The 20,837-nt window shown below is 36.6% G+C and overlaps 2 protein-coding genes and 1 long non-coding RNA gene across 3 annotated transcripts in view; 1 reads left to right on the plus strand and 2 right to left on the minus strand.

Moving 5' to 3' along the window:
• Positions 1–3,953, minus strand: part of VPS37A (VPS37A subunit of ESCRT-I) — a 38,792-nt gene extending 34,839 nt beyond the window's left edge. The window contains exon 1 of the mRNA XM_082680429.1: positions 3,524–3,953. Within this exon, the coding sequence (XP_082536555.1) occupies positions 3,524–3,648 (125 nt within the window). The 5' untranslated portion in view covers positions 3,649–3,953. The remainder of the gene's footprint in view (positions 1–3,523) is intronic.
• A 53-nt stretch (positions 3,954–4,006) lies between these two features.
• Positions 4,007–18,577, plus strand: CNOT7 (CCR4-NOT transcription complex subunit 7). The gene is made up of 7 exons (XM_082680445.1): positions 4,007–4,200; positions 5,670–5,880; positions 7,743–7,936; positions 11,308–11,469; positions 14,217–14,361; positions 16,696–16,806; positions 18,440–18,577. The coding sequence occupies exons 2-7, from the start codon at positions 5,764–5,766 to the stop codon at positions 18,566–18,568; spliced, it is 858 nt and encodes a 285-aa protein (XP_082536571.1). The 5' UTR covers positions 4,007–4,200; positions 5,670–5,763; the 3' UTR covers positions 18,569–18,577.
• LOC309838984 lies at positions 16,498–18,512 on the minus strand. Its single transcript, XR_014298437.1, has 3 exons — positions 18,395–18,512; positions 17,049–17,190; positions 16,498–16,787 (listed from the first exon to the last, which is right to left on the minus strand). It is a non-coding gene; the product is annotated as an uncharacterized lncRNA (long non-coding RNA).
• Positions 18,578–20,837: the final 2,260 nt, after the last annotated feature.

Raw genomic sequence — 20,837 nt, forward strand, 5'->3', positions numbered from 1 at the left:
CATCAGATTTTAGTATTTTCTGATTGCAGGGTCAATGCAGGGAGATACTTAACAGCTTCAGTTCGAAGAATCTTTAAATACTGGAATTAGTGAGTATCACTTGGGGCAGTTTCAACTGCAAGTATTAATAATTGAAAAACCAGGCCAGAAGTGTCTTAAACAGTGAGGGGTTATTTGTATGTATAATACAAATATATATGTATCGTATAATCTTATACAGCAAGAAGTCCGGAGGAAGGAAGTTTCCAGATCTGGTTAATTCAGCATCACAATATTATCACAGACTTTCCATCTTTCTACTCTACCACATTCATTAGTCAGTCTGCTTCCGTCATGATCCAAGCAGTTCTAGATGTTCCATGTAACACAACGATATCCAAAACACAAAGCATTTCCTCTTAGACACTACTATTACTAAGAAAGTGTTTTGAGCAGCTCCCCAGCAGACCTCTTCTCCAACCCACCACTCCACTGACTAAGATTAGGTCAAGTGTCTTGCTTCCACAATAACTAGCAATGGGAATGAGACCATCATCATTGGCGTAAATAATCATTATTTACCTAAGCAGGTTGAAAGAGCACAGCCTCCATTAAATAACTGGTCCCGCAGACCAGGAACCCATATAAAAATAATGTTCTTCTAAGAAATCAGAAGAAATGGATTTAGATGGGAAATCAACAGTGTCTCTTAGAGTGAGCTTCTTTAGGAAGTAAAAGAAACAACAGAATTAGTTCTACTCCTGCCTGTAAAGTCAGGAATTTTAGTGGTAAATTGAATACTGTGATGACTGTTATTTAGAAGGTGGAATAAAATTCTTGAGCCTAGTAATCTATATAACTTTGTTTCCATTTTCATAGCAGACAAATGTGTTATTATATTTTGGGTAAACACTTTTTTGGTCATCATTATGACAGTGTCCCATTTGCCCTGCCTTACCAGTAAGACTTAGATGAGGAAAAAATACACATAAAATTCAGCTAACCTTTAGGAGAGGCCTGAGGAAGATGAGGAGGTAGGAATTTCTTAAGGTAACTGAAAAGAAGCTTACATTAATTAGAGAAAGAGAATTAAAGAGACTCTTTCCTGAAGTGGGATTTTTTTTTTAATTATAAGGAGTTGGAAGGTAGATGAGAGAATGGGGGTGGGGAAGGTTACTGAGGAGACGAAAAGAAGTCAGACGCTTTCATGGCCAAGAAAGAGCTACTAACCCTATATTTAGAGAAGGGATAGAATATTAAATGTGAGGCAGGTGGGCAGCATGCAACAAGATATTAATACTCGTAACTGAGGAAGTTTTCTATTATTCATTAAAATACTGTTCGAAACATTCTTTGAACTTTTAAAAAGTGCACCTTCAGAATAACCAATCGCAGTGTCTTTTTATACAAAAATCTTTAAGCATAAGTTGTAGTAATGAATTTGGTTACTCAAGCAACATATTTTCAGATACTGCACACATACATCATTTTTACCAGCTAGTTTTAAAAGGTATGTCATGAGTTAAAAGGGAAGACTTAACAAGAATAGGTAGAAGACATTTTTTCTGGGATCATACCATTCTTTGAAAAATGGAAGTACATGACCTCCTTAACTGTCACCAGAATTATCCAAGTATAGTTTATAAATGTGAAATATTTCAATAAAAACTTCAAATATTTTTATAAAAGAACTTAAAAGAATCAAGTACTTAAAGTTAGCTGTTCATAAAACATTACAAATGTGTAGATAATATCACATGTCTGATTATGTCCATAATTTCTGGCTCAAAAAATAACAAAATAGATCCCTTCTGCATTTGACTCAGAGTATTTACCGATCCTCTTAAGCCAACTGCAGAAATCCTTAGATTAGCAATTCCTGCCTTAGAATCTCACCTTATTTGAAGGCCAAAAAAATATACAATAAATTTCACATCAATTGCTTTCCTTATTTACCAGCTTTAGCAGCAAGGGGCTTTGGAATATTTGAAAAATTCAACTCCAACCTCAAAGAATAAAAATTTGCCAGCAGTGAGAATACCTAACAGAATATGCTAAAGGATTAAAAGCAATTAATTCCAAAAGTATGGTTCTAAAAAGTATTTTGGCAATAGTAGTACTAGCATAGTATACAGTCTTCCAAGGCGATGCCTTCTAAGGAGACAAACTTTCGTTGTTTGTTAAAAAGGAGTCACCTTGTTTCATAAGCATATTTTGTAAGAGTAGCTCTTACAGGTTAGTAGAGAATACTATTTGGAGTAAGACTGACTTGTAAGAACTCTATGAACTTAATTTTCCAAAAAGAAAGCCACAATTAAATCAAATACCATGCCATTCTTTCCTGTTTAATACCACAAATTCTCACCTTTCTAAAGTTCTCAACAAGCAGAACAATTGAGACAAAGAACCAAGAAACACCTGAAGTTCAATCAGTAATAGGCCTCATTTTAGCCAAACTCATTTTGCAGTGATTTTTTTCTTTTAACACTATATCTAATTTAAAACTATTCTACACTATAACTTGCTTGGGAAAAAATCCTTAGTGTAACAGATAAAATGGCTCCTAGAAGTTCCTTCCACAGGAATTAATCAATTTTAATACCTCTGAATATATATATTTCAAATGTATGAAAAGTCTATTAAGATGTTGACATCTTTACATTAAAATACGTGCTGACACTCAAGTAAATATACTTGCAAAATCCATATAATATAAAGAGGCAGTTCTAATTTTTAAAAACCACTAGAGGTCACAGATTTGCAATATAAAGGGCTGCAGCAAACCAGTTTACAATAAAAACAGTTGAATTAATTTGAATTGCAAAATATTTCTAATCTGACCACGCTGGAAATGAACAACTCATACAACGCCAAAAGAACAATCAAGATGACTCTAAGGCAATTCCCGAGTGTGGGAACAAGAATAACGAAGTGAGAAATGAACAGAGACTGATAGTTGCCAGCTGGGGGGAGGTGGTTAGAACGGGGTAAATCTTCTATTAGACACTTCAGAGGATTGAGTATGTCACTCCCAGAGAAGAACTCACTGGTGAAAACTGTCTTCCCTTCTCTTTAATGTTGAAACAGTTTTGGGTTTTTTTCAAAAATGGTCCACTATTTGTGAAACTTGGAGATCACTCTTCACGATTCTTTTTACCCAAGTACAGAATTTTAACAATTCTGCCAACGCGGCAAACAGGTGGGCAAAGGGAAAGATTAGTGAGGAAGCCGGGCAAAGCAAGGCATACTGGAGACAGACTATGAGATAGATTACAGTCAGCAGCGCTGTTGTCAGGAGGGATGAGCAAATCGCAATTAGAGGAGCTGAGCAGTGGTGGGGCGGGACGGAGGGAAGGAGGGCCCGGAAGAAAATCCTGAACGTGGGTCAGGGATAGGAGAGCAAGCGTGAGAGGCAGGACGAAGGGAGGTAGGTCAAAAGGCGGCAGCCGGCGGGAGTCGGCCTGAGGAGCTGCGAGTGTAGTTAGGACCAGCCCGCCCTCCCGCCCTACTTTTTCTTCCTGTCGGAGAGGCGGCGACCAGTCACCTGGAGTGTGAGTTCCGGAGGGACTCGATCAGCCGCTGCTTCTGCTGTTGGAGGCTGGTGAGACCACCGGGGGACCCAGCCGCGGAGGAGGAGGCGCTCTTGGTCAGGGGAAAGAGCCAGCTCATCCTCCACGGGTCCCCGGGCCCGAGGCCCTAGAAGGCTCTGGCCTGCTTCTCCCAGCTGCTCAGCCCGGCGGTTCCCCAGCGACAGAGGAGGAGCGGGCAGGGACGCCCCAGCCCAAGTGCTGGGGAGCCGCGTCTTCTCTAAGCAAACCCGGCCGCGGGTCCTCGGGGTCAGGGGGGCATGTTCTGTCTGCGGACAGCTGGAGACAGGGAACTCGCCGCCCGGGACCGGCAGTCCTCCCTTCACTGCCCTGACGCCCCAACCAGCCAGTCAGGACGCCTGACCGCGCAGCTCTCCACCACCCCAGCTTCCGTCACCTGCGTGCCCCGCCCTCTCTGCGTGTCGCGTCATCATCTGGCGCCCCCGCCTGGACGTGCGAGAAGCGACGGCGCAGCGCGGTGCGGTGCAGCTCCGGCTCCCCTTTCCCCCTTGCCGGGCGAGAGGTGTCTATGGGGCACCCGCCGCCGCCGCCGTCGTTGCCGCCACCCCCGCCGCCGTTGGGTGCTGTCTCTATGGCGAGGAGGAGGAGGAGAAGTGCGAGCTCAGCGACACAAGTAGATCTTGCCACAGACTTGCGGGGGGAGGGGCGGGTTGGAGAAGTAGAAGGGGGGCGGGAATGACGAACCTAAGCGGGTGCGCGATGGCGCCAGCTGGAGTGCAGCTGGCTAAGGGCTGGGCGGCGGGGGGAGGGGGGAGGGTAACTGGGGCTGGGGGGTATGTCAACGGGGTGGCGCAGAGTGATGACGCGAAGGCTTTGTACCTGGTGCTTCGATGCTGTGGGGCGGAAATTGGGAGTGGAGGGCGGTGGCCTAGATCCTTAGCTTCTCGTATTCCTTCACGCAGCGGTGCTTGGGAGTCCATCCGGCTCCGGTCAATGGTTATCAGCACCTTCGCTCTGGCTTTCTGCCAGGGAAGAGAGTTATCTGTGACTTGAGTGTGTCTGTACTGTCCTCGCGTTTCGTTGGGAACCCGCTGTTCGGAGATGCTACCTCCAGTAAAGAGAGGGGGCCTCTGATGCCTCTTCGGGGCTTCTGGAACTGTAGTAGAGAGAGGTGGAGGAAAGCAGTGTTCAACTACAGGGTCTTTCCACTGTGTGTGTGTGTTTGTGTTTAGCGAAGAGGGTTATAAAGGAAGGAGCCCCTGGATCTTTGGTTTCTGTTCTTAGAGCACTCGAGGTCACATTTGTGACTGCAGAGTTTAGAAGGGGCGGTCATAATTCCCTTTTTTACACTTTCTGTTATGATTTTTTTCAAAGTTGTGTGAAAAATGAAAGCGCATCTGGAATTTCCCTGCTCAAGAATCAATGTTGGTCTGTACTGCTCTCATTATATACCATGAAACCTGTGTTTAGGGACCAGAAACGTGACATGTGTGTTTGGTAACCAGGGAAAATGCTCTGGTTTTTAGGAAATTAGAAAGAAAAAATTTGAAATGCAGACCCTCTATTGCTTTCTTTCTTTCTCCCATGCACAGTTACAGACATGGAAACAGTTTCTGTGGCTGTTACTTATTGCAGAAAGAACTTTTTTTTTTAATTGGTTTACTTTTGGCTCCTCCAATCTGACTTGAATAAATTCCAGTAGATTTTGTAGTTAAATCAGACTTTGAATGTTCAGTTAATGAGGAATAAAAGTAAATACTATCTTTGCCCTAGTAACATCTGATCTGATCTTTTCACATGTGTATCAGCATGTCACTTTTCCTTTTTTTTCTGGAAAGGGATGTCTTTATAAAGTTTTATTCAGAGAGTGAGTTGAATTTATAGCAATTTTTAAGTAATGAAAAAATTTTAAAAATGATTAGTATGTACACAAACACTTTTTACATAACATATTAGAACCAGGAAACCTGTGTTGTAGTCCTTTTTCTCCTACTGATTAGCTGTGTGACTTTAGACAAGTCACTTTCTAAACTTTGATTTTCTTATAAAGCAAGGACTGTGAATAGATAATCTCTTAGGTTTCTGTCAACTCAATTATTCTGTGATTCAGATTCTTCATATAGTTGTTTTTTATTTTGACAGGTACATAAATAAAGGATAAAGTATTTTACGAAACAAATCTTCAATCAAGTATAACATTTTGATGCTTGGCAGCTAGACTCCTTGTGCCCTCACTATGCCAGCAGCGACTGTAGATCATAGCCAAAGAATTTGTGAAGTTTGGGCTTGCAACCTGGATGAAGAGATGAAGAAAATTCGTCAAGTTATCCGAAAATATAATTACGTTGCTATGGTATGCCTATGAGCAAAATCCTTAAAATGCTTTTTATGAAAGAGGAAAGGGGATTTTAAACATCTTGAATTCAGCCCTTCTGGCTGATTTTTTTTAGTGATTAATTTAATTATAAAAAGAATTTTGTCAATGACCTCCAAATAAAGACCACCAAGAACACACCTGTAATATGACAAGTTGGGTTTCTTACTCATTGCACTGAGGGAAAATGCATTCTTAGAACCATGGGGCATTTGAGTAAGAGAGTGTTAGAAAGGACTTCTAGGATTTGTGCTTGTGGCAGGTGGTTTTAGGAAAGGAATAAGGAAGCAGGGCTTTGCTCTGAACTGGATGCTGTTAGTAAGCTCGGGTAATTCCATGATAGGGTATCTTATTGAGTCTCAACTAGAATGAGAGAAGACTGGAGTGGGGCTAAAGCCATAAAGAAGCAACAGTCACTCAGCCAAGATAGAAAGATGTTTGGTCATTTTTGTGGTTTGGACAAATGTCTGTGTTTTTGCGTATGTTCAGTCATGATTACAGACTGGCCTTGTCTGATGTTATAATGTGAAACTGTTTATATTCAGCAGAAGAATGCTAGGACCTAGCTGTGAATGCCAGGTCTGCTCCTAGCAACATTAGGGCCTAATATTAATACCAGATGGAACTCCTGAATGTCTTTCTCAAACAAAAAAAATTCACATTTCCCAGTGAAGCATTGTTGATCTGCAGTTTTTTGTTTGTTTTTTAATTACCAGTGGAGTTCCGTGGACACACTGTACTGTTAAGCATTTCTACTTTTGCACATACTGTTCAATCTGCTTAGCTTGTCTATTCAGTTAATTATTTTGCTTCTTTACTATTGTGTTTTGGCTTCTCTACTGTTTTCTAGATTATTAGCTTCGAGAAGTAAGAGATTAGTGTCTTAATCATCCTTTCTTCCCTGACACCTAGCGTAACACATAGCGTCCAATAAAGTGGTTGTTGAGTTGCACTGAATTTAGAAAAGTTTTAATTTCTTTACTGCTTCATATGAGTTGGTATTTAGATTTTGTTCTTAGTTTCCTAATTTGAATTTTAATACTAAACTGATATATTATTTTCTTAGTATATTTAATACAAATAAATTAATACTCTTTTTTTGGGAGGGGCAGGTTGATTGGTTAAAATATGAATATTTGAGTGTACATAGATAATGTCCTATTTAATAGATGTACTTACAATTAGAATGAAATTATTATTTTTTTCTAGTAGGAATTCATAGTGATCATTTCTTTCTCAGATGATAAGGAGTGACAGCATTAGAGATGTGTTTAACATTCTACAGGAATGAGTGGTGGCATGCAGTTTTTAGCAGTTTTTAAGGATGTGCTTTCTCTGGACTGTAGAGAGAGTACTGTTTTAGCCCAAGAAATTAGGAGGGTTTTGGTGTTTAGATAAACCTTACTTCAGAAAAGCAATCGGAAAGTATGGTGCATCTTCCATTCTTTTTAAACAGTTCTTCATTGGTTTTAACATTAGAATACTGTGAGCATAGTTTCACACACCGGTTGAGAAACATGAATTTGTGACTTTTTCTCCCTTCCTTGGGAATAGAGTACTCAGTTGCATTATTATGTGTATCTAATACATAGTAGTTTTTTACTAATATGATATTTAAAGTAAGAAGAAGTCGTTAAGTGTGCAGAGTTTTCTTTTATGGTTCTAAAAAGTAATGCTCTTCCTAGTTAAAAGGTACTTTGCAATTGAACGTGAATTGTGTAGAATATTAATCTATAACAGGATTCTTTGACTTGTACCCCAAATTAATTATTTATTCTAGGAATATGTGGATTGTAGTTTCGACCATTTAGTAAATAATGAACCTTAAAACTATTTTACAGGACACCGAGTTTCCAGGTGTGGTTGCAAGACCCATTGGAGAATTCAGGAGCAATGCTGACTATCAGTACCAACTATTGCGGTGTAATGTGGACTTGTTGAAGATAATTCAGCTAGGATTGACATTTATGAATGAGCAAGGAGAATACCCTCCAGGAACTTCAACTTGGCAGTTTAATTTTAAATTTAATTTGACGTAAGTGGGAAATAAATTTAACCCAAACTTCTTTTTTTAGTTTAATTTTAGGAATTAATTTCCCTCAAGTATGACAAATGAAATTCTAACTGAATTTGGTGTCATTATCCTGGAAATATTTAAAACCTAAAATTTCAAAAGTTTGCGTTTCTTTTTATCATGGGACAAAAAAATTAGGCTAAAGAAGACTTAAATGCAAATACTTTGAGTTTTAGAGATGTTATTTGAAAAGTATGACTGCCACTATTTTGAAATTTGGAAAACTGGGTATTGAAAATACTTCTTGATTGAAAAAATTATCTTACAACATTAATTTTGCTTTCAAACTTTGAGTGCAATTTGCAATATATATGTTTTTGTTGTAACAGTTATCCTTGTGAAGAGATTTTTATTACGGTCATACTCCAGTGTATGAGTAGATTACACGTCACAGGTGGTAAGATAGTTCTTGGAAACTTGGGTGCATTTTCCTTTTAAATCAATATATATTCTTAGGTCAGTCCACAAAACCTTTTGTAAGTTATATATGGGAGAAGTAATAGTATCTTTGAGCCTGGTGTTTCTTTTAGAAACAATTCAGAATCTGAATTCTAACTCAAGCCCTGGGTCAAAACCCAGTTTCTTTACTCACAATACTTCTATATCATTGGTACGAGTAGTCTTGATAGCTTAGGGAAGTTTCCAGTGTTTTGGGGTAAGGGCAGATTGTTTACAGACTGACTGTGAGATGGGGAAATGCTTAATACATTTTGAGTATATTACTATACTGCACTATCCTTCTATTTGACTGTCTCTGATTGTTTCATATGATCTAACATCCGATTTGAAAAACTGTAAAAGAAGCTGTAGGACAATTAATGGTAGTGCCACGTAAGAACTTCCATTCTCTGTAATGTGATACTTAGCATATAAGATCTAAAGAAAAGCAGGGCTGATGAATTCAGAGGGTAGTGTTGTCAATGATGCAATAGTATGGCTTCTAATTGCATTATGTTTAGCCTGACTCTTTGTTTTTACTCTGTTGAATTTAATAATATACGCTCCAGAACTTGGTAGAGGGTGAAAGGTACTCATCTATATTAAAACTGATAATAACCATTTATATGTACTGTAGTTCCAAAAATTCCCCTTTATCCTTTTCCCAAAAGATAACCCTTTTTAAAATCAGTTCTTTACCATTTCATTTGTTCCATGTTACCTTTTTTCCAAGCTGATCATTAGAACATTGGTCTTTACTAAGATACTGCTGTGATCGCATTACGTGAGTAGGTGACCATTAAGTGTCTCAGTTTTGGTAAAGTTGACATTTTTCTTTTCTAGAAACATCCTTGTTCTAATAATAACTGCTTTATTATTACAATCTCTGAAAGACGTTTTTTTCTTATACAGAGAGGGCTACTGTAGTTTTGCCACCATTCATACTAATGTTAATATCTTAATAGATGTTTAAGGATACAGTGAAAAATATTATTTAAGTAGAAAGGGTCAGTTGGAAGATAAAACCAGTTCTACCTAATGTGGAGAAAGAGCACCATGAATCTTGGATATTTTGAAGAAAGATGAAAATTGACTTTTTTATTGAGTGCCTAGAATGAATGTGTCAGCAGCTGTGCTAGGCCCCAGGGACATAGTGTTGGGGAAAGTTGGTCATAGTCATTATAACTTAGTGTTTCTATAACTCTTCTGTCAGCTTTCTATTGCCAAAGTCCAATGTTTGGGAATTTGCTCTAAACTGAATTTGGAGTTGATATGTACATGAAAATTAAAGTATAATTTGATACTTGATCATAAAACACCAGAGGTACTCATCCAGGTCTCTCTCCTGGAGGCTGTGATTCATTAGGTCCAGGTGTGGGACTTGGGAATCCATATTGTTGCTAAGTTCTCTGAGCGATTGTTATCATTGGTCAGGTTTGGGAAATACTGACTTGAATAGTGCAGTACTCCTTGGTGATATAACATTGAACAAAACAGACAAAAATTATTGCCCTCTTCAAGCTTAAATTCTGATTGAGAGAGAGATAATAAACTACAATAAAAGTAAAGTGAACATATGGCCCAGAATAATGTGTGCCTGGAGAAAGAATCTGGTATGCCTTTGGTTGGTTATAATTGCTAAAGCATGTCTCTTAGCATTGGGGCATGATGAGTGAGATTCTACTTGTTTAAGGTACATATTTTAGTATAATAAGGACAGTAATATCTGTTGTGTAATGAAAAAACTTGGATTTATTCAGATACCCTTCTGTAACAAGGGTTTTCCAGGGAAATTTTCCAGGGAATTTTGACTTACAGTGATCGTTGTGGTTCCTCTCTGTTTTTAAATATTTCAGTTGCTAGTTTTGTTATTTTTCAAAGACATTTAATAGTAAATTGATTTCCAGAGAGTAGACCATAAGGATACTTTTTGGCCTAAGTGTAATGTTCCTTTTGGTTTTGTTTTATTAAAGCTTTTGTAGAATTTTTTTTTTGCTAAGTGGTAAAAACCAGTATTCTCACAATTTTAAAAGTAAATAAAAGGAAACAACCAGTGGGCAATGCATGAAATACTTTTCATTTATTCTCAGGAACATACTTTCATTTTGATCACTTTTTTGATTTAATATAATGTTTTGGATACCTGTGTGTTTGTGCTTAGAAATTAGAGATGGCTTTCTTTTTGGCTTAAGTAAAATCTTGAAAGATTGGTTTATATTTAGATTTCCTGGCTTGATTTTTGGGAGGTAATCTTCTAGGAGTAAGGTTGTTAGAAGAAGAAATTAATGCTATTCTAGCAGAGCCCTTCATTTTAAACAGTTTACTGCTTATTAGAGCTATTTGAAAGGCTCATCATTAGTGAGAGGAGGCATCTCCTTTTTCTTTAAGACGGAATGTGGTTTAACTCAGCCACAGCAGATGTTTTCTACTCAGTCTCTTTCCTGCTGAGAGCCCGGGAGATAGACACAGGCCTTCACCCCCGGGGGCTGCAGCTCCATTTGGCAGCATTAAAAGGGCTGCTGAGACTGAAAGCCCCCGATAAGAACACGTCTCTTACTTTGTGGTGGTAGCCACTGGTTAGAAGAAGACCCTTTGTTTCAAATCCAGTTAAATTTACTTAACTTGTGAAAGGCTAATGAAATTGATAGTAAAGATGAAAATCTCACCATTGGACTGTTGTGAATGATTACTTACCACATGAACATTTTTCTAAAATACTAAATGACCTTTGTACTTAAGTTGTGTTTTCATTCCATATATGTGAAGCATTGGAATAAATGGGCCCAAGCCCATTCTCTCTCTTGATATTTCTGGCGCTGTAGTTGTAGATATAAGTGGGAGAAAAACAGTTTCAAGTATGGCACTTTTGAATGTTTTTCTTTTTCTTCTGCCAGGGAGGACATGTATGCCCAAGACTCTATAGAGCTACTAACAACATCTGGTATCCAGTTTAAAAAACATGAGGAGGAAGGAATTGAGACCCAGTACTTTGCAGAACTTCTTATGACATCAGGAGTAGTCCTCTGTGAAGGGGTCAAATGGTTATCATTTCATAGGTAAAAAGATTACATTGAAAATGGCATTTGTGTTATCATTTCCTGGCTGCTTCACACTTCACTTGGGTCACTGTGTCAGCAATTTCAGGCTTAGTTACAAAAAATTGGCTGCCATGTAGCGGTCTCCTAACTCTTGACAGGCTAATGTTGGTCTGCTTAAAGATGAATTTAATGATATGGGATCCATTTTGGACTAAGAGACAGTATTGCATGTGGAAAGAGCACAGGCTGGAAAAATAGACCTTGGTTTAAATTCAGCAGTGCCATTTGGAATCTTTGTTACCTAGGGTTATTTAACATTTCTAAGCCTTAGAATGAAAACATTTATTCATTTTTCAAAAAAGTTATTTATTATCTACCATATGCCAAGCACTGTGGTAAGATTCTAGGCATTAAGCTACGAACAAAATAGAGTAAAATCATTTCATGGAGTTTACATTCCGGTGGGAGTAGGCAGACAATTTTTTAAAATGATGAGATGTATATTGTGGTTTGTTAGATGGTGATTAAGTGCTATGGAAAAAAAAATGGCAAAGAGAAAGCTAGGGGTGGGTCTCTGTGGTGGATTTTAATGTTTTTTTTTTTTTAATAGAGTGTCAGGAAGAAATCACTTAGAAGAATTATCTTACAGAATTGTTTTAATGGTCGATAATAACATATTTAAAGCATCTAGTAAAGTGCTTTACACACAGTAAATTCTCAATAAGTGGTAGTTTTAAATTCTTTCTAATCATAAAATAAATTCAGATTGTTGAAGAGAATTTCTGGAAAGGAAATTAATTCCATTTTGTAAATATAGACTTTTAGGTAAGAGAAAGAATTTTCCTATCTAAGTAAACTAAATTAAATTGGCAGCCCAGGGACTAATAGTGACCTTGGGAATTTTATTTGGCTTCTTGTTACCGTTTTAAAAATCACTGCATTTTGCATATATTAATGTTCTTATACTTGGTCCACTTCACACATTTAAAACAAAAAAAGAGTTTCTGAGTGCTTTAGAATTTCCAGTGCTGGCCTGTGTAATGAATGAGAATAGTGAAGGACTGTTCATACTGTCAGCTTCAATGCAGTACTAAGCAGTAATTTTTGAGTTGGAGTATTGAGCATACCAATTTCCACCTATCATCTTTTTTCTCTGTTCTCCATTTGAGCCTATACCTCAGGAGATGAGGCTTAAGTCTCTGGTAATTTCAGGAACGTTTTTTGAGTTCTTTTTTTTTTACTTTCCTGGTCATGAAGATACAAAAGAACTGGAAAGCATAGTCCTGTTTTTTTATTACTATGTATGACAGGTTCTTTCTTTCAAAAAATACCCTGAGCAAATACCCTATGCTAGGTACTAGGATAAGATGAACAAAAACAGAAAGGGGTCATGTCTTCTTAGAGTTTAGAGTCTGGATTAGACTCTGATATATTTGAGTATTTGTCAAGATATGTTAAGATTTTATTCTACTAAATGTCATTAAATATTTTCTTCATATTCTAACCTATTTCTAGTAAATAAAGACTGGTTGAAGAAATTTATAAATCCTAAACTCTAATATGATCTTCGTTTTACTAGTATTGATGCTAAGCAAACATACTGACATATTTTAGGTAGACAGCAAAGTTAGTTACTTCCTTGTTAGGTACCAGAAATTTAAAGGTTTCTGCTGTTTATTGTTTATTCCTTGATATTCTTTAATGGTCTTCAATGTAAAAACATTTTTTTCTCTTTTTAAAGTAAGAAGTGAAATTCTAAACATTGAATAAAAATTTTATTTGTAATCTCCCCTGAAAGATATGTTAAATAGCATCTCTCATCATTTGAGTCCCAACTGTGTGCCATAAGGAAAAAAAATTAAGATGTGACACCTACCCTTTAAACGTGGAGAAAACAATACATGTGCTTTAAAGGGAAGTACAAGAAAACAGCTTGTCTGAGAAATCTGCGGGAGCTGAGCTCTTGAGGGAAGGCATCCTGTGGGAGGTCCTTAAAGGAAAGGTAGACAGGGAAAAGAAGGGGTGTGATTGTGGCACGGGAGTGTAGAGAGGTATTGATATAAAGCTGTGGAAAAGCCAAACAGTAGGGAGAGGAGGTGTTGATTTGAGTGTGGGAGTTGGTTTTTTATTTTCTAGATACTAGTTCTCAGCCTTTACTACCTTCGCTTCAAGGTTCAACATTACCATTAGTATCTCTTGGGGATTGACATAGGAACAAAATTTTGAGGGAAGAGAGTATCATTAATAAAATCACGTAAGGGAAGTGAAGATACTTTGTTAGGGAATTACCGTTTGGGTTTTTGAAGTGTATGACCTTGTTATGTAAATGATGGGAAGATATGAATTATTTTTGCCTTCTGAATGCCAGTTTTCCTGCGTCATTTGACATTTTTGCCAAGTTTCCTTTCATCTTTATTTTTTGAGCTATCTGCTATGGACAGTTTGATACTCTTTAGAGAGTTCTCTATTCAAGGATTAGCAAAATAGTAGTTTAGTGACTACATGCTTAGGAGGGTGGTAGAGATCTCTGTATATTGGTATCCCTGAATGATGAAATGACACTGTAAAAGATGGCATTTTTTTCTCATTATAATTGTAAACATGTTTATTTTCTCTTTTATTCTGTGTACTTTTTTCTGGTTCATTCTTTTTTTTTTTTTCCGCCTACAGTGTGACTCACTTAAAAGTTGTATCAGAAAAAAATTTATCTTTTCATTTCTGTGGTATTTATGGTCCCTCTTCTTTATTCTTTCACCCTTTTGTAGTGGTTATGACTTTGGCTACTTAATCAAAATCCTGACCAATTCTAACTTGCCTGAAGAAGAACTTGACTTTTTTGAGATCCTTCGATTGTTTTTTCCTGTCATTTATGATGTGAAGTACCTCATGAAGAGCTGCAAAAATCTCAAAGTAAGGCTTCGAATGTCTTTATCTGTAATCAGCACAGTATTCTTTCAGAATGGGTGACTGACTTACAAGGTGCTGGGTTGGGATATTGATTTAAACCCTATTTTTAAGTTTTATGTTAAATGCGGTTACATTATCTGATTATTTGATTCCTTTTTTGCATAAATAATAGTTTATAGGAAATCCTTTTTCAGAGCTTCAATATAGATTGGCAGAATAAATTTTCAACAAGATTTAAACAGAAGATCAGATTTTTGTCATTGCTTGCCAGATTGAACATAAACTAGCACAGAATCTGAGCCTCTCAGGCACAGAAGTCCAAGTTCTCACTCTCTTGCAACACGCACATAATCTTTCCATGCAAGATAAAGTCTGAAGTGGCCAGCAATGTGCAGATATAGTCAGTTGTGTAGCAGAAAGAGTTTCTCCTTCAGCTTACCTTCATGAGAGATTATTTTCTTGGGTCTAGTCATAGGGTCATGTTACTAGGAGTAAATTACATAGCTAAAAGGGCTTTTTTTCCCTCCCCTGGCCCATAGATGTCAGCTTGTTAGTAGTAAGTGCTAGTGATTGGGTAGGTCCTGTCTAGACAGCAGCTTACATTCTGACACTGCTTACCATGTGTGTAATGATTTGTTACTTCTGAACATTAATTCTTTCAAAAAGAAAAGAAAGTGTCTTTATTAAGGAAAAAGTGCTCCTTTAGTCTTAGAATGAATTCATTACGGGGGTACAGACTCCTAAGGAATATAGTGGTTTTGTTTTTTCTGGTGTGTTTGTGTTTAAGCTGTAATTCAGGAAAAACGTTTATGTAAAGTGGTTGCTTCGTAGAACCTACATCAAGGTTAATCAAGTTTTCTCCTCACCAGCTTTTTAGAAGTGCAAGGAAGGTTATACTTTTAGGAGATGGTAAAAACTTCAAGAGTTTTATGCAGAAAGAAATAATTTAGGAATTGAATAAGGAAACTTTGCTTTTGACAGATGAACTGATAATCATGAGAGTGGTCTTTTGTCCAAAGTTTGCTTGCCTCATTACAGGATATAGCATATAACCAGGGAAATTTTTAAGAAATATTACTTCACGTTTGTAGCACCAAAGAACAGCAGAATTCTGTGCAATTTGAAGAGACTACTGTGACTCAAGTGAACTTACAGTAGGTTATCCTCATTACTCTAGAAAGGGTACCCCCTGAAAGTATTGTGTGCTGAGAATCCAAGGTGTAAATGTTTTAATCTGGCTGTGGAAATCCTTTTTAAAATTGACATGTCTGTACAATGACAGTTTTGGGGAACAGAGAACCGAATTATTGTTCATTATGTGTATGTTGTTGAAAAATTTCTAAGCATATTAGGTATTCTGAATATGCCCCGAGTTAACAGCAGTGTTAAAATTTAGGTTAATGACAAAGGTACTTTTTAACCTATAGTCAGTGGTACTGAATAGCTCTATACTGTTGCTCTCCTAAGCAGCTGCTAATGATACCTAATCCTTGTGCTATTTTTAGCTCTGAAGCAGCTGCTGTGCAAAGCACTGTTTCAAGCTGTGTTGTAAAGAAGGGCTAGTTTGGTGGTAGAGGCCTTAACAATTCAGAGAAATTTGTGTGTGTCCTTGGTCCTGATGTTTCTTTACTTTCTCTCCTCCCATTTTCCCCCTCTTTATTCTCCTTCCCTCACTCCCTCTCTCCTTCTTTTCTTGTATTCTTTCTCTTCCTTTCTTTCAATCTCATTATCTTTTTTTTTTAATCCTAGCAATATTTACATAGGGTGTTTAGCAGACCCTTCTAAGGAGTTGTATTCTTATAACAACATAACCTTTTTAAACTAACAAAACCATAGTTAAGCACTTAGTGAATTCTTATGGATTTAATTATAACAGCTTTGTTTTGTGCAGATTATTTAGATGAAACTATTTAGAGATAGATTGGTGTGAAGCTTAAGAAAATTTGAAGTAACTGCCTACAGTCAGTTTTATAATAATTGATGGATGATAGAGGGACTGGATGTACTTGGCAAATGTTACCCGGTGTACCTGTTACCTTATATATGATCTGCTTCCCCCATATCTTTAGGGAAGTTATTTGCCTGCCACATGCCTTAAAGAGTATGATGAAGATAAATTTTCCCAATTAGGATCTCATTTATTAAATTATAAACATCTCCCCCATTCAACAAATACATCAGTAATTCACATTCTCTGTTTTTTTGCTGATCTTCATAAGGTCCGTCTTTACATACTGAAGTTCATTTCTATTTTGGTCATTGTCTAAGTTATGTAATTTGTGAATTCGAGTGTTGCAATGTTTCTTTCTTTTGACAAGCCATTTTTCTTTCTTGTAGGGTGGTTTACAGGAAGTTGCTGAACAGTTAGAGCTGGAACGGATAGGACCACAGCATCAGGCAGGATCTGACTCATTGCTCACAGGAATGGCCTTTTTCAAAATGAGAGAAGTATGGAGACATCAGTGCTTTTTTCTCAGTTGGTGGTTAGGTTGAGAACATTAAAATCTAATGGCAAAAGTTTTGGGGCAATAAGTACATATTAAGTGAAGTATATAATTATAAGTACCATATAAGTCATACTCACTACACTTGAATGAAAGTAATCAAAAGTCATCATAAGTCATCTTGAAATGTAGTTCAGAAGGCAATGAAAAAAATAAGTTCTTTGTAGAATAAAAAATTTAAACTACCTTAGAAGTCATGTAGGTCCAACCATATTATTTTTTAGGTGAGGAAGCTGAGGCCAGATGCAGGTAGCCTTTATCCAAGGTCATACACATTACTAACGGGAGAACTCCAGAGGACTTTCTGTTGGCCACATCAGTGTTGCTTCTGTCAAGTCAAGGAATCCATATGTTAAGTTTTCCCTGGCATTGGCTTCTCTTAGGTATTAAACTGCTGCTGAAACTACTATTTGCTCTTACCATTCTTCAGTTCTTTGAGGATTTACAGAGTAGGACTCATGCTTTTTAGTAGATTCTTACAAAGAGGTTTTGAATTCTAAAGGGGTTAAATCTGAAATAGTTAAATCAAAAACCATGCTGGGCAGACACTCCTTAACTGGCAAAAGACAGAGATAAGTTCTTCAAATATAAAGAAGTTAGGCATGGAAGAATGAAATTTAATGAACCCAAGTCTACTCTTAGGTTAAGTGACAGGTATACTTCATTGTAGCTAAATGCAAAGAAAAGAAAGCCAGTTGTGCAAAAACAAAACAGAATGGACTTTTTTGCTTACAAAAGAGTTTTCCTTCTTGCAAAATATTCACTGTAGAATTCTTTTGAGTATATCCTCTTAGACATTAAAGAAATGACTGAGAATACTTCTGGGGATTTAAAACTTTTTGTAGAAATGTATTAATAATACATACAATAGAAAGCATATAGCTATTTTGCCAAGTGGTATTGATTCAGAAGTGATTTGGACTGTTCATGACAAGTAAATATTTTGTTTTGTACTTCTTCCCAGTGCTTCATTAGAGAATTAAGACAACGTTTTGAGTTCTCAGTTTTGTATTTAAAAATGCCTTTATGGTTCAGTTAATGGTAGATTCTCTGCTACTAATTTGTTATCTTTATTTTTCTTGGCTTTATTAAGGATAATAACCTAATCTGAATGTTCAGGGTTTGCTGTCCAGACATGTTTGGGGTTTGATTGTTTTTAGCCAACTTAGCCTTGCACATAGACTCAAGGCTACTTATAAACCTAAACTTCCCCTCCCCTGCCCATTACTGGCTATTTTTATTCATTCTCATGATTAAGGATTATTAAATTAATGGAATAAAAATGCCTGCCATTTTTCCGTTACAAATTCTCAAAAATGGTCTGAGTGTTAATAGGAAAGGCGTTGTGTTTATACATTTTTTTGGTAGTCTTTTTCTTTGGTTTCTTTTGAGCTCTGTACTTCTTGAGAAAGTCAGTCTTATACGTTTAATTTAAATGTGTGGCTTCAGAGGAGCACCATAGAAAAGAGCTGTCATTATAGTTAATGAACAGTCAGTACTTACATTGCTGAAATATAAATTACCAGTGGTACCTTTTGGTTAAAATTATCTTTTTTTCTTCCAAAATTCCTTTTTAGATGTTCTTTGAAGATCATATTGATGATGCCAAATATTGTGGTCATTTGTATGGCCTTGGTTCTGGTTCATCCTATGTACAGAATGGCACAGGGAATGCATATGAAGAGGAAGCCAACAAGCAGTCATGACATGAAATAGTTCTTTTATTTTATTTGAGCTACGCACATGCTTGTATATAGGTTTTATCTCTGGTTGAATCCCTTGAATAATAGACATTACTTTTTTTTCTCTCATAGCTCATTTTATTTTCTGCCTTTCAGTACTAAGTATGACCGTTCCTATCTCAGATCTTAATAAATAGAAAAGCATTCAGGTTAAATCTGGCCTTAATATACTTGTTAGTAGGCGTGTGTGACAGAGTGGGGAAAGCTATTCAGTACATCATATTGAATACTTTGATCAACATTACTTGAGCTTGGTTTTTTTCCCTTTCCTAAATTAACTAGCACTGACTGTAATTTATTTCCCTGTTTCATGTCTCCCTTCCATTCTGCAGGAGTTTTAGCTATTTGAGATTGTGGACCATCAATTTTGCACTTTAGAGAGTGATTCTGACTCAAATCCTCTGTTTTATCAGCAGTTTTGGCTTTTCTTGCTCTTAGCTGGAAAAATGACCATCTGCCAACTTTATACAGTATTTACTTGCTTTTGACCCACAGAATATAGAACATGCATTGTGCAAATGGTTGATTCAGCAAGACTACAAAAAAAAAAAAGACAAAAAAACTACTGAGGAGCTTAGTAACTGCTGTTTCTGTATGTAGTACTTAATCTCCCAAGCACATCTAGTGTCTGTCAGTTTCTAATTGGCATGTGTAGGCTGCTCTGTGACTGAAGAATTTTTCAAACCAGCTTTACACCCTTCAGGAAAAATCCTTTGTGATTGGATGTTTAGTGTCTGCCCGGAAACTGGTATCCAAGATGTTGAAGCTGCGGTTATTTTATGATAGCACACTTCCCTTGATCTGCTTCTTTTTATTCCATCGCTATTTACCCTTATTTTTAATTTTTAAAAATTTTATAGCCATAGCTAATGATGCTCTTGCTTTGTTGATTACACAAATCAATTTCATTAAAATCCAAAGATTGCAAGTCTTTAGGTATATTTTGTACCAGATTAAATTAGAAGACAAAAGTTTGTGCTTTCATAGTTGCTACAAAGATAAATAATGGAGAGATTTGGTGCAAAACAACAAAATACAAAAAATATAAATTTATTAGCTATATACAGTGTAGCTAATAAAATTACCTGAGGAGTGTAATGCTTGTTTATTTTTTTGTGTATATCTTTGCAATCTATTTTATATATATTGACAAAAGAGACTGAAATATTTAGCCATGCAGAATATGTGACCAGATCAGAGCATGTGTAGGAAGACACTTTGGTAATCATTAACTCTGCCCTGAAATGATGGACTACAAGTTATGATGTGTGTTATCTGCACTTCAATCAGTAGTATTAGCAAATCTCCAAATGTTAGCCACATTGGTTTGTTTCCCTTGTACATTCTTTATTCATGATACTTCAATGCTGTAACTGGGTGGTCCTTTTTAAACAAAACATTTGTGAAACAGAGGGATTGTTTTTAAAGCTTTTGTAAATAAAGGCTTCAGAAATGTTTTCTTATATATGTTGATGACTAGTAATTTTGTTTCAGAAATATTTGGGGGCTATTGTGGGTTTTTTTTTTTAATTTGGGCAACTGAACATAACTCAGTAACTTCATTAACTAGATGATTTTTAATCTCTTAATTGAAAAAATCAACCTGAGCCTTCTACATTTCAACAGTGTTGGCTTATTTTTTAATGCATACCTCAACTAGATGTTAAGACTGGACTTCTGTCTCCCCATTTATTCTGAAAGATGTACAAAGTAAATGCATTTGGTATAACTTACTGTGGCTTCTTTTAAAGTCAACACAAATTAGCAGCTATCTAATTGGTTTCTTTTTCTTTTGATCTTTTATAAAGATTGCCTTTTAAATAGCCATGTAGTTGCTGAATTTCAGTTTGTAGTTGCTGAATTTCAGAGTTTGTATCAATTTTTTGGTTTTGGTTTCTGTCTCCAAGAACTAATATATTTTATAACTTCTAAAAGAGGAACATTATAACCTTTACTAAACCTAGCTTTTGGATAAAAGATATTCGATCATTTTTTCATGTTCCTAAGCCATTAATTCTGGACTTAACCATATTCTGTTAAATCTACTAGAGCAAGAATCAGCAAACTATGGCCTACTGATCAAAACCAGCCTGCTGCCTGTATTTTGTATGGCCAGTGACATGAGAGTGGATTTTACAGTTTTTAAATGGTTGGGGGGAAAAAAAAGAGCATTTCCTGACATGTAAAAATTATGAAATTCAACATTTAGTGTCCATAAATAAAGTTTTATTGG

This window comes from Grampus griseus (genome assembly GCF_964374135.1).
Source record: "Grampus griseus genome assembly, chromosome: 21".
NCBI classification, from domain to species: Eukaryota; Metazoa; Chordata; class Mammalia; order Artiodactyla; family Delphinidae; genus Grampus; species Grampus griseus.